We start from the raw sequence: 12833 nt of genomic DNA, 5'->3' as shown, positions 1-12833 counted from the left end.
TGATGTTGAAAGTGAAAGAGATCATTAGGGTTTACTTTAGCATTATTTTGCACAGGGCATATCAATAATTTGATGCCTTTGGTAAATGTCTTCGTAACAGTTGCTGTACAGTGATGTCACAGCCTTGGCTAGGTTATGCTTCTTTTGGTAATTTTTAATTTTTTTGTTGTGAATATTGTGGAGAAACCTTCTTGTTAGTTTGACAAAGAAACACTGACTAGAGGCTAATGTAGGAAGTATTTTGTGTTTGAATGTTGGCATCAATAACCTTCGTCTTGACAGATTAAAATATGTAACTGAGATTCTTGAAAGTATGTGTAGTCTCACTGGGAGAGATGATGTGTTGATGTGTCAAACTACATAGCATCTTACTATTAACTTTTGTCTGTAAAAGTCACATCAGAAGTACTATTTCTTCTACAGGTGATGCAAAATGAATTTAAGATATGAAAATAGACGTAGAGTTTATTTTGCATGACTTGATCTTCAGGAAATGCATACCAAAGGAAGGATGCATATGTATTCAAACAGCCCTAATTGTAAAGAGAGCTTCGTTTATATATTTGGTTTGCATTTGTTTGCTGAGCTCACTCAAACCCTGAAACATGCCTGCTTCAGAGTCTTGGGAGCTTCTATTCAAACACGTTTGATAGATCATTGCACTTCTTTTAGCAAGTGTGATATTCAGACTCTTCGTGGAGTAGTAATGATTCATGAGTAGTAAGAAATATTATTACTACTTGGATAGTCCAATAGCTAACAGAAATACAAGTGATGGCGTTTGAATTGATGCTTGTATGCAAAGGTGGTTGTTTCTTGGTGAAACTAAATGGATAGTGTTGAAGATGGAGTAACTATAAGGTTAAAAATGAAAGGTTTTTGTTTTTGTTTTTTTTTTTGAAGGTGAAAATGAGTTTGTTGGTATGCTAGATAATCCAGTGCCTGAAGGCATTTCTGTTAACTGTCCATTGATTAAAGAAAAAATTCTGTGTGTTAACACCTGTCAACTAAAAAATTACTGGGCCTTGGGTCTGCCCAGATTGTTGATGTTCTTGTTGATTTACATTTTAGGTACAAAGCAAAGTGCAGATTGGTTAGTGCAGGAGTTGTGATGCTAAAATAAAGTGCCTGCCAAAATTATCAGGTGTGGGGAGCAGTGCTGGCATGCAGGGACACAGATGCTGTCACTGTGGCACCGAGCATTTGAGTTATTCTGTTATGAGTATGTAGATGGTAACAGATTGACTTCACTTCTTCTGAAATTGATTTAAGTACTCAGTCTCAGGGTGTTAGTAGCTGCAACATGAAGAAGAGTGAACTATGGAGAGTTTGTGTGATCTACTTTATATCTGTTCACTTCCAAACCCTGTGTCTCTCTGTTTCTGTGCTTCTGGGTGCGCATACTGCCTGCTTTCCCATTGCAGCCTTCTCTGGGCTGCCACTCCTTTGAGTGGAATGGATCACTTTTGCCGAGCACTATGTAATGCCAGTAGGGTGAAGTGAGATGCAGTATTTTTTTTAGGAAAATGACAGGTGTTTTAAAAATTTCTGGGCACAAACTTACTTTAAAGTGCTATGCCATTGAAACATGCACAGTCCTCATATGAACAGTAGAGCCTGTCTCACCGCTCAGCTTTTTAGAGAATTTTACTTGAGACTTCAACTTGCAATTTAAAGCTTGATTCAAATAAATGCTGTGCAATTATTCAGAGTGGTCTAGCTCTTTTTTTGTCCCTTGCCCAAGTCTAGTTAACAGCTTAAGTATTAATTATAGTTAAAACACAAAGATAGGCGTCATCAGATTTCTATGGATATACTGAAATTCTTCTTATTGCTTTACATACAGCTGATTTTTTTTTTTTTAATTTTTTTACAAAATACTCTTTGGGAGAGTTATCAGTGTTTGCAGCTGAAATGAGAATGTGTCATTGTATTGGCAAATCCGTTAGAATCCATTTGCCTGAATTGTATGAAAAAGTGTTAATATTTCGAAAACATAAAATAAATTCTTTAATCAATCTTACATGCTTTGTCATTTAATTCAGAGTCCATGCTGCTTTTTTCTTTGATAGGTCTTACTAGGTTTGAGTTCTTGGTTGATTATTGTGTATCAGAGTTTAGTAATACAGTAAGATTTAAAGCTTACGTATAATTTATTAAATAACCTTTAGTTTGCATATATAATTTTACCTGCCCAGAACACTATAATAACTTTCCTCTTAATAAGTTCAATTGAGGTGAAGATTCTCTTGCAGTCAGGCTTTTCTGTGTGACTGGAGCAATAAAATGCAGGTTAAAGGGTAGCATATGAAATGCAGAGCAACAATTCTTAAAATTTTTCAGACCATTCAAGTTTCTTTAGAAACAAAGCAAAACAAAATTTAATTTTATTCCCAGAAAATGTTCCTTCAGATTTTTAATGGATCAACTTCATTGTGAAATTCTGATACTTGAATAAGTTAAAGTTGCATGGAAGTTTGCTGCCAAAGTGCTTAAAATGTTGTGTTATGTTTTGATTGAGGAGAGGAAGGGATGTGGAGTATTATAGGAGTGCGGTGTGATCAGTGATTTTAGCTCCTGGGTGGGGAGGACTTCAGTATTCTTGTTTGAGATCTTGGAGTTCAGTGGGTGAAATACTAATTACTTTTATTTTTAAGGGCTCTTATTTATAGAAGAAAAAAAAAAAAAAGCAGAAACCCTTCAGAGAAAATATCTAGTACTTATTTGTATGGAATTAGAACAATGCTAAGGTTACCAATATTAAATGTTAGAATTTCATCTCCTTTCATTTCTGTATCCCATAGTTATTTAGTCACAGCTCATTCTTTTTCATGGGCTCCATACCATTCAGGTGGTTGCTCAATAATTCTTTTTATCCTTGTGTTGTGTTCTGCCTTGCCATGTTTTAGGCTTAATGTCATGCATCCTTGCACAAACACAGAATATCTGCTGCCCTCTTTCTCAGTGCTCTTTGAATTCACTTTCATAAGAAAACTCAGCAAATTCATGTAATAGTACTCTTATTTACGGGTGAGGGCCAAGGTGCAGAGGAATCTCAGAGTTAGCAAGTTACTGTTTTCTGTAGAAAAATAGCAGATATCAGAGAGATCGGAAAATAAATATGAAAATGGGCAGTCTAATGAAAGAGGAAGAATCTGCCCTGAAAAAATAAGCGTCTGACTTGGTTTATAATTTGAAGTATAGTCCTGTCTGGATGGGAGATGTGGGGGAAGGATAGGAAATCTAGCAACAATACATAACTAAATTCAGCTATTTAGGTTTTTTAAGCCGAGGGAAATTATATTTTTGCATACAGAAATATTGTTTTATAGATATTATAATATTATTATAGATTTTTATTTGAATCTGTAAGTCAAGAGGCGAGAGGCTTGTCTTCTGAGTTTCCTGGACTCTGTACTCGTTTGGGACTTACGTGAGCTGGTCCTGTTATTATTTGATGGTCAGTTACTTTGGTATCCTGTTTGTATCCCTTGTGCCAGCCTTAAGTACTCCCATGGCCCAACAGAGTAGGGTCAGGAAACTGATGTAATTCAGAACTGAGTAAAAAATAAAGATTCCCTCATTAGACGTAATGTGTGTCTGCAAAAGCAGTAATGTCACCCTAGAAGAGAAGCAGAAATTGGAGGAGGTGAATTTGTAAACCTAGAGGTTTACAAATTGATTGAAAACAGTGTAGAGAACTGTCTTGTAGGGAGAAGGAGGGAAGGTGAGTAGTAAACTCTTTTGTGTCATTTTGTTTCCCAGTTTTGGTGCTAATCAGTCATTAATAGTCATAAATCTTAGTAGCTCCTACTCTCCAGAGAATCCTTTCGAAGGAAAGGAATACCTTAGGGTTGAAAACTGTATTATAGAGAACATTTCCTCAGTGTTTGTTTTTGTATGGAACTTAACAACTGTGGGAGACATCTGTTTACTTCATCTTTTGTGTTTAACCTCAGATTTACTGATTCTCCAAAAAATCACTGTTGGGAAATCATGTTAATTCTTGTGGCTCAGTGTTACACAAAATGTCAACTGATAGTTTTGGCAATCCTCACTGCTCAATTTAGGACTTGAGGAAAGAAGTTAATTAGCCTAGCTTAACAGCAAATCTGTGTAAGTTAATCTTATTTTTTATTTTGAAGGGAAGGCCTTGATGTCTAGCAGTATTCTGAAGGTCTTTTGTGCAGATAATTTCAATTAGTTTTTAACCATGTGACAGTTACAGTGGATAGAGGAAAAAGGAAAGTTCCCTACAGCTAGAAGTGTGTCTGCCAGAAGATATCAGCTACTATTGATATAAGTGACAAACTTTAGACAAACTGTCTAAAAAGTGCATTCTTTCCTGGCAACCTTTCTTTTAAACCATTTGGACCTTGTGTAGGGTGATATAAATACAGTTGTTTATTAAGGACTTATTTCTTGGCTTTTTAAAGGTGAATTTAAGTAAGAATTTAAGTGTGAACATTTAATTGTGTGTGACCATGTATCCAGAATTATTTCCAGCAGAAGGAGATAGTTTGGCTGTGAGCATGGAAGAGGCAGATGCAGCTACAGCGTTTTCTTCTCAGTTATTTGCAGGCAGAGGGTGAAACAAGGCCCAGCATTTGCACCTGGTGACTAAGGTGTGACAGATGGTTGTAAAAGGGTGCTATCCAAAGGAGGGAGACTGATAGGTGTGAAGACTATCACTTACAGAAGATCTGACTTAGGAGAAGAATCGCATACTGTTGTGTTAAAGAGCTGAAGAGCTTTAGTGACCATACTTCGGTGATGATTCTTGGAGTATTTATTTCTGGTATTATTTTTATGAGTAGACTCTATGCGGATACGGGAGTTTCCAAACTTTGAAGAGTGGTGCTGAGCATATGTGCATGTAACATACTAGTTTTTATTTTTCCAATTGCTTTTATTACTCATTTTGATTGTTTATTTATTGTAGAAGGGCATTATTTACTGAAAGTTTTGTCGTCTTATCCTCATTTTCATTAGTCAAGCCTGACAGGTTGGGCTTGTGGAACATTCTGGTCATTTGCTGCTAGTGGAATGCAAACTGTGTTTAGTTAGAATTGTCTTCAGAAGACTGTTCACTTTCTTTTGGATTAGAATCACTTCTACACTATTTTTTAAAAATTTGGTTATCATAGTTGCAGTTACGTACAGTTGTTGGGTTTGCTCGACTCCCTCCATCCCCTATCAGTGGGAAGATCTTTTGCTTCATATGGGATGGCATTAAAAAAATAATAAACCCTGATATTCTAATTTTTGACTGTCTTCATTTGTCAGTAGGTGAATCTGTAAAATAAATCTGCTTCTTGCATAGTTAATTTATTAAGTCTGTATCTGAGTTCTTATGCTAATTTCTTTTTCTTGTTTTGTTCAAAACATTTAAAACTAAATGGCTTTAAAGTATGTATCTTTTAATATGGGTTCTTATTCAGAAGAAAATGTATAAAAGAATGTATGCTAACAATGTCATAAGACAAAGACGTGCATTTATTATGATTCCTGTTTGTACCTCTTCTTACTACATTATACCTGTATTTCAATGCAGGAAAAAAAAAAAAAAAAAAAAAAAAAACAGCTGGCAAACAAGAAATACTCTTATGAGCCAAAACCAACATACAGTCTCCTGGGCAGAAATATTTTTGTTATTAATAATTGACTGAAGTGATTCTTACAGAACAGTTTCTCTTTTGTTTTATATTTTTCTTCTGAGCCAGACTTGTAATGCTTCGTTTTGGGAACAGAATAAAATAAAATAATTGTTTTTTCTTTTTTTGTATGTGTGTGTTTTCAGGCTCGGATAGCATTTCTACAAGGGGAAAGAAAGGGTCAAGAAAACTTGAAGAAAGATTTAGTGAGAAGAATAAAAATGTTAGAATATGCATTAAAACAAGAAAGGTATGTATATGTATTTCTTAAACTTTTATTATACACGTAAGATTTAACAGACTAGGAAGAAAGGTGCATTCACTTTTTCACTTTGTGTGAACAGTTTTTACTAGATTATTCTACTGTTGCTTTATATGCACTGTTTTTGTGGTGGGTCATCATCACATTGTGCCAACTGTCTGAGTTTTTGGTAACAATTACTGAAAAAAAATTAGTTATTGATAATTAAACAAAAGTGGCGTTTAATAAAGTGGTGTTCTTGTCTCATTTTTTCTGGTGATCTTTTGTGGCTGCTATAATACGAAGTTGCTCAGTTTCCAAATTGGTCTCATGTCTTAAAAACAGAAAGTTCAAATTGAATAGATTGTCTTTTCTGGTTTGAAGAATAAGTGCTGTTATTTCATGTGGAGATCACTAGAATTTCTAGTTTCAGTAAGTGTATTTTCTGTAGTATTAACATGATATTATAAAAAATTTGTCAGATCATAGAATGACTTGGGTTGGAAAGAGTTGCTACCATCTGATAGGGACTAGGCCAGGTTTCTCAAAGTCTAACCTGCCTTGAATGCTTTCAGGGATGGGGCATCTATCTCTTCTTTGGGTAACTTGTTCCAGTGCCTCGCCACCCTCTGAGTAAAGAATTTCTTCCTAACATCTAACTTACATTTCCCCTCTTGTGGTTTAAAGTCATTACTGCTTGTCTCGTCACTATCAGATAGTGTAAAGAGATGATCCCCCTTCTGCTTATGTTAAATATTCACTTCACTCCATGCAGGTTAATGACTTCCAAAGCTTCACAGTATCTTATTGGCTGTCAGTTTCAGTTGACCAAAGATAGTGCTTTATTTTGTAAAAGCACTAGGCAGACAGACTTGTCATATGCCTGTATTTTCAGTAATGGACTGAATTCTTTAATTTAATTTTATCTTATTCTCAAAATGAAGCCAAATCCAACTGTGTGAGCTTTTTAAGGGTCTGGCAAAAAAGTAGTCAGCATTTGTTTACTTTGATTTGTGGGGAATGTTCCTTCCAGTGTAAATAAAAATGTGTCCAGGTGAAACCTAACTACTACTGTGACATTTTTGGTTAGTTGTTCAAGACTGAACATGGTTCACATTATAAATTAGTACTTTAAGTAGCTAAGCAGTACAGAAACAACTGATTAGTCAGTTCTCTTACAAAAATCTAATGTAATGAGGATGACTGCATATCTCTGTGTGAAACATCCTGTATAAAGGTGTACTTCAGAACACAGTGTATGTTTATATTGCAGATCATAGCATCACCTCATGTATTTTCTGGTGAGGTAATAGTCTGCAAGGAGCTGCTTCATTCACTTCTGTTCTCAGGGTGGAAAGTAACTCAAGTTTCCTACTGGTGTAAGACTAAGAGTTACACTGTTAGATCATACCAGCTATGTGCAAATGACTCAATTACAGTCAGATGAGAACTGTGATGAGCAGGTGGTGTACTTCTCATTTAATAGAATGTTGAACAGTTGAAGGAAAACAGTTTGTTGTGTTTTTTTTTAGCAGTAATAAACTCTTTGTGTGCTGCATGTGGAGACTTGCTGCAAATATACGCTGTAAAGCTGTGGGGATTGCCTATTTACTAAGATAAATCAAAGACAGTTAATAAGAGCTATAGTATGAAGGCAGAATGTGCAGCTAATGGTTTTGTTGAAGACACGTTGATGCTTTCCCTTGAAATTAAACTACCTTTGTAGTTTGACTTCCCATGAAATTCCAGAATTCATCTAATGAGGAAGAAATTCAAAATCATACGTACAGCAGAAGAAACATACAGTTTATTTTAGTTCTTTTGGCTGCTGGATACAACCCAATGCTGTTTAGTTTTCAAAAGGTAAATCTTTGCTTAACTCCCCAGCCAAAATTGTCATGAAGATTGCTAAACACAGGAACTGAAACTCTGGCTTTGATTGGTGAATGAGTGGGAGGCAATGAGGAAGCTGTTCATCCTTCTTTTGCTGCTAACACCCAGTAGTTCGAGGGGATCTAATTGTACAAGTATTGTGATTTGATTATGGAGAGCAAGCAGCTACTGATTTCTTAGTGTGTCATCTAAGAATGATATGTTAGCTTTGGTTGTTGCTCTGAACGAAGAGTTCAAGGTGATAGGAGTTAGTTTTTTCTTGCCATTGGTGTTCTACAGGCGACACCAGCAAATGATATCAGCCTGGAGACAAAAAAAAAAAAAAAAATTCTGATCTCAATGTTGAGAACAATTATCAGTATTATACCTGACTTCTTCCCATACCTTTTTCCTTCCGTTGCTGAATTCCTCATGCTGTCAAATAGTTTCATGCAGAAATGTTAAATTATAGGGAGTTAAAAAAAAAAAAAAAAAAAGCTCATTCAGATTATGATGAATATCATGGTTTCTCAGATGAAGAACATAAAGTAGGACATTGGTTTGTAAGATTAAATAAAATGCTGTAGTAGCTGTGAAATAGTTTAGTATTTCTGGTATTTCTCTCCAAGTATGTTAGAAGTGTAATATTTTAAAGAAGAAAATTTTTGTAACTTTAATGTCCTTGATTGTTTTGGGTCAGCTTATGAATTTTTGTAATACTATGATACCTTAAAAGGGTATGTATATGAGATGGGATTCTTTTGTTTGTTGCTAGTAGATATGTCTTTATGGCACTCTGTAGACATAGCCAGACATATTCTGATGCATACTTTGAACCACTCTATTCCAATCTTAATTAATGTAGTGATAAATTAATAATACTTTCTGAGATGGTAAAACTATGCCTGTATTTTCATCTGTTTTTTTGGGTTGAAGCTACTACCAATTCTTGCAATTGGGTGGTAGAATTCAATAGATAAATGGCAGCAAACAATTAAATCCACTTAGAGGCGTTTTGTCTTCTCTTAATTTCTTCATTCATAGAAACCTAGCTTCAGAAGGATAGCAAGTCAGTACTCAAAAGATTCCTCTTGCAAAATTCAATTACTACGTGATATGGGACAGGAATTACTGTCACTTTAGTGATTTTTAAAGTATGTAATAATTTAGCCTTGGTTATGTGGAAAATATGGAGGAGTATTTCTTCCTGTAAAAATGAAGTTGAGAATCAAATGTGATGTGAAAGACCAAATAGATCTAATTACATGCAGCAGCATTTTGTGTTATTGGTAGTGGCTTGTTGTTGGTATCTAGATCAAATACTTCATTATACTCTGTAAGGAACAGTCAAAACAGAAATTTGGTTATGCATTGAAATTGTAGCTACAAAATGGAACTCAAATATCACTTGCAATGGCTGTGAATTGGGAAAAAAAAGGTTGGTTTCTTAACTACAGTGCTTTATTAACTTCACTCATTAATGTATTTGACTTAGTTTCTTGCTTAGTGTCATTTTCTAATTTTTTTTTACCCCAGATCTGTTACAGTACTTGTAGTTTGTATACTTTTATCTGTAATGCCTATGGCCTTTTACAGGGTGTAACAAAGCTTTGTCTCAGGTTGGAATGAGCACCTGCTGTATACAGTCTTACTAGTAGATGGGTGAAATACCTTCAAATAACTTAAAAACTTGTGTTTGTATTTAATTGTCAGCCAGATTATTCAGCTACAGTGTAATTGGTACAAAATGCAGAGTTTTCTTGTTACAAAGGGTCAATAGTGCCATCTACTGACAGTTTGTTAATGAGACTGCACCTAACTGCCTGCAATTTTGGCGGAAACTTTTTTAATTTAGAAGTTTTCTATACCATCACTTATGTCAGGCAGCATTTGGGATGATATTTTGTCTTGAATTTTAAAAAACCTCCAGCAGTGGATTGGCTATTCGAAAGGGAAATTTTTTATATATCCTTGTTTTTGTCCAGCTTGTTTCATTATGTAGCTTTTCCCGAGAAGTTCTAATATCTTCTTATTTGGGGACAGTCTTTAAAATTGGTGGAAACTGGATGTGATTCAGTCAAATATTTGATTTGTAAGTGTGAAGTTTGCTGTGTTTTAGAGACTTCTTTAAAATGTGACTGACTGTTAACTTTCTTTTGGCGTTCTTTCTCTGCTATGGAACATCTAGAGTTCTTTTTACTGAAATTTTGAGAATTTATTTTCAGGGGATTTATGCAGGGGGGGGAAAGCAGTTGTTAGTAGTGTAGGATAAAGTTGGGGAATTCAAGGGTATAGGTGTAGATAGTGCATATGATTTTCCTGGATATAAAGGGAGCTTTGAAGATGCTTGGTAAGCATCCTTAGTTGCGAAGATGATTGGGATGGTTCTTGTATGCCTTTGTGGAAGTTTCACCACAACTGATTTTTAAAAATTGATGTAAAAGGAGAGGATAGGCATTGAGAGACTGGGAGATAAGAAGCAGGAGGGCACTCTTGCATATGTGGATTGAGGAGAGATTGGAAGCTAAGTCTTAAGTCAGTGGGGAAGGTAACATCAGTAAAATTACATGTGATGGGGGCAGGTAGCATTACAGTGTAGTTCTTTAAGGGAGAAAATCTCTAACGTGCAAAGGCAGAGTGGGAGTTGAAGGTGACAAATAGGTAGGGATCCCAAATATGACATTCATTCATCATAGTATGATTGCTTAGGCTGTGACAGTAGTGCAGCTGAAGAGATCATCAATGATAAATAATTGAACCTAGTTGATGTGTTCAAAAAAAAAGAAAAAAAAAATTCTTGGAGAGCAGAGCAAATACTCAGTTGTCACCTTTGCATTGTTTGATAATTATAATTGTAAGAAGGCTTTCTCAAAATTCTTGAAGAACTAGAATTAATTGCATGATACTGTAATTATTGTAATTGTATTGCATTTGGAATAAGGGGTGTTCTGTTAATATGGTTGTTTTAAACGGGAGTAGGAAAATATTTGAGCTGATAGAAGCATCCTGTGCTAATTTGTTAAATCTTTGCATATTTTTTCAGGGCAAAGTATCATAAATTGAAGTATGGCACAGAATTGAACCAAGGTGACTTGAAAATGCCAACTTTTGAATCAGGTAACTTTTATGATAGTACCTGTTCTAGAACAGTTTCTTTGTACTGTTCTAGATTTGCTCAGTTTATTGCAACTTTCTCTTTTTTCCCTCTTGATTACGTTACAGAGGAAAAAAAAATCTAGGAAAAATGTGATATTGGGTAAATATTTTTGATCTCTAAATCATAACAAATTGACCTTTTTATTTTGAAACAACTCTGAACATAATGAAAGTTTGAAGTAGTTGCACAATTCCTTATTAAGTTGCTGCTACTCTTACTGCTTTTAAAATCACTGATCATTTAAAATCACTGTTCAACGTTTCATGTCAGTTTGACGTCCATCTAGAAGGAAAGTTTAAGTGTACAAAAGCATCAGAAATACTGTTGTTTGGTGCTCCTACAAGGTGCTAGTTTTTGAAGAATGAGTGGGGGGAAAAAGCTACTGAATTGGCTTGGAAAAAAATACTGAGTTTTATTTTATCTTAAATGAAGGAAAAATGTCCTAAGAGTTTTTTTTTTTTTTTTAAAAAAAAAAAAGTCTATCCTTATTGCCTCCAAAGTGCATTGAATTTTGCAGTGTAGATGTGAAGCTTATCATGATGGTTCCCTTTTCACAATATTGCAGATAAAAGAAGGAGTTTTTGGGAACATAACTGTTTAATAAGCAGAAATAAATGTGGCTTCTACTGTAATGTAGGTCTTTGGAAAGTTGCAGTGTTAGCCTGTATTTTTGCAGCGTCCTTAAAATTGTGATTCACAGATCACTCTTGTTTTGTTTATTTCTATTTCAGAATTGCCACATTTTGGGTACTTCTACCCTCAGCTGAAACTGCAGATCATGATTCATGTTTTTCATGGGATTTCTAATACATGTTTAAAAGCAATGGAAGTTAGATGGTTTAATCCTTAAGCTCTAAAACTTGTGTTTTATAGTCTCTGCCTTAGTAAAGATGCAGTGGGCTCAAGATTTTAGTTGTTGACAGTAAACACATGGAATCTGTGTTAAACTTGACGTCTTTGTTTTCTCCAAATAAATACTTTTTCCAGCTGCTATTCTCAAGGCGGAGAACTGATTTTGTTCTGTTAAACTATTTGCTTCATGCTCCAACAGATAACTGAAGCACAGGGGGGGAAAAAACCCTCTTTAATTAAAAGGAACTACTGCAGTAGGCTGCAAGTAATTTAAAGATTGCTTTTTGTAAATATTTGCTTTTCATATCATTGGTGCATTGTGAAAAGTTGATTTTAAAAATCAAACAAAGCCACAAAAAAAACCTTCCAAAAACCAATAATTGCTGATAATGCTATCTTTCAGAAGAAACCAAAGATACGGAGGTTCCTGCAGTACCTCAGAATAGCCAACTGACCTGGAAGCAAGGCAGGCAGTTACTAAGACAGTAAGTAACACTGTTGGAATGTTGGTTTATTCACGCTTTTTCCTGAGGTCTCAGGATCTGTTTGTTTGCATACATCTTGATTTGAAGTAATTGAGATGAGCACACAGTGGGCCATGATGCAGGAGTTTGTAGTCTTGATCTTTAAACAGTGTACATGGAGCTTTTCCATGTGAGATGGTTAGAGATGAAACTCATCTTCTGTAATATATATTATAGCAGCATTAATTTGTAAGAGTCAATACAGATTTCTTTCATTTTTCCATCAAATGTGCTTTCTTCTTTCTTAATGCATACTAGGTATCTTCAGGAAGTAGGTTATACAGATACGATACTGGATGTACGCTCCCAGCGGGTAAGGTCTTTGCTTGGGCTCTCCAATTCAGAACCAAATGGTTCAGTAGAGACAAAGAATTTAGAACAGATCCTCAATGGGGGCGAATCTCCTTCATCAAAACAAAAGGGACAGGAAATCAAAAGGTAAGTGAAGAGGTGAGAAATGCATGAAGTTTATATGTAGTCATTTTCATGTACTGGTCAGTTCACATAGAACTTCAGACTCTTGAGTCTCTGAA

The 12833-nt window shown here is 35.1% G+C and overlaps 1 protein-coding gene across 4 annotated transcripts in view; it reads left to right on the top strand.

The window, feature by feature from the left end:
• STRN3 (striatin 3) overlaps nucleotides 1-12833 on the top strand; it is a 55407-nt gene that overhangs the window by 10835 nt on the left and 31739 nt on the right. For all 4 annotated transcript variants that reach the window (XM_048949271.1, XM_048949269.1, XM_048949270.1 and 1 more), the window contains exons 2-5: nucleotides 5801-5904; nucleotides 10811-10884; nucleotides 12180-12261; nucleotides 12559-12738. In XM_048949271.1, coding sequence (XP_048805228.1) covers nucleotides 5801-5904; nucleotides 10811-10884; nucleotides 12180-12261; nucleotides 12559-12738 — 440 coding nt within the window. The remainder of the gene's footprint in view (nucleotides 1-5800; nucleotides 5905-10810; nucleotides 10885-12179; nucleotides 12262-12558; nucleotides 12739-12833) is intronic.

Source organism: Lagopus muta, chromosome 6 (assembly GCF_023343835.1).
Source record: "Lagopus muta isolate bLagMut1 chromosome 6, bLagMut1 primary, whole genome shotgun sequence".
NCBI classification, from domain to species: Eukaryota; Metazoa; Chordata; class Aves; order Galliformes; family Phasianidae; genus Lagopus; species Lagopus muta.
This window is presented reverse-complemented; position numbering and strand designations above follow the sequence as displayed.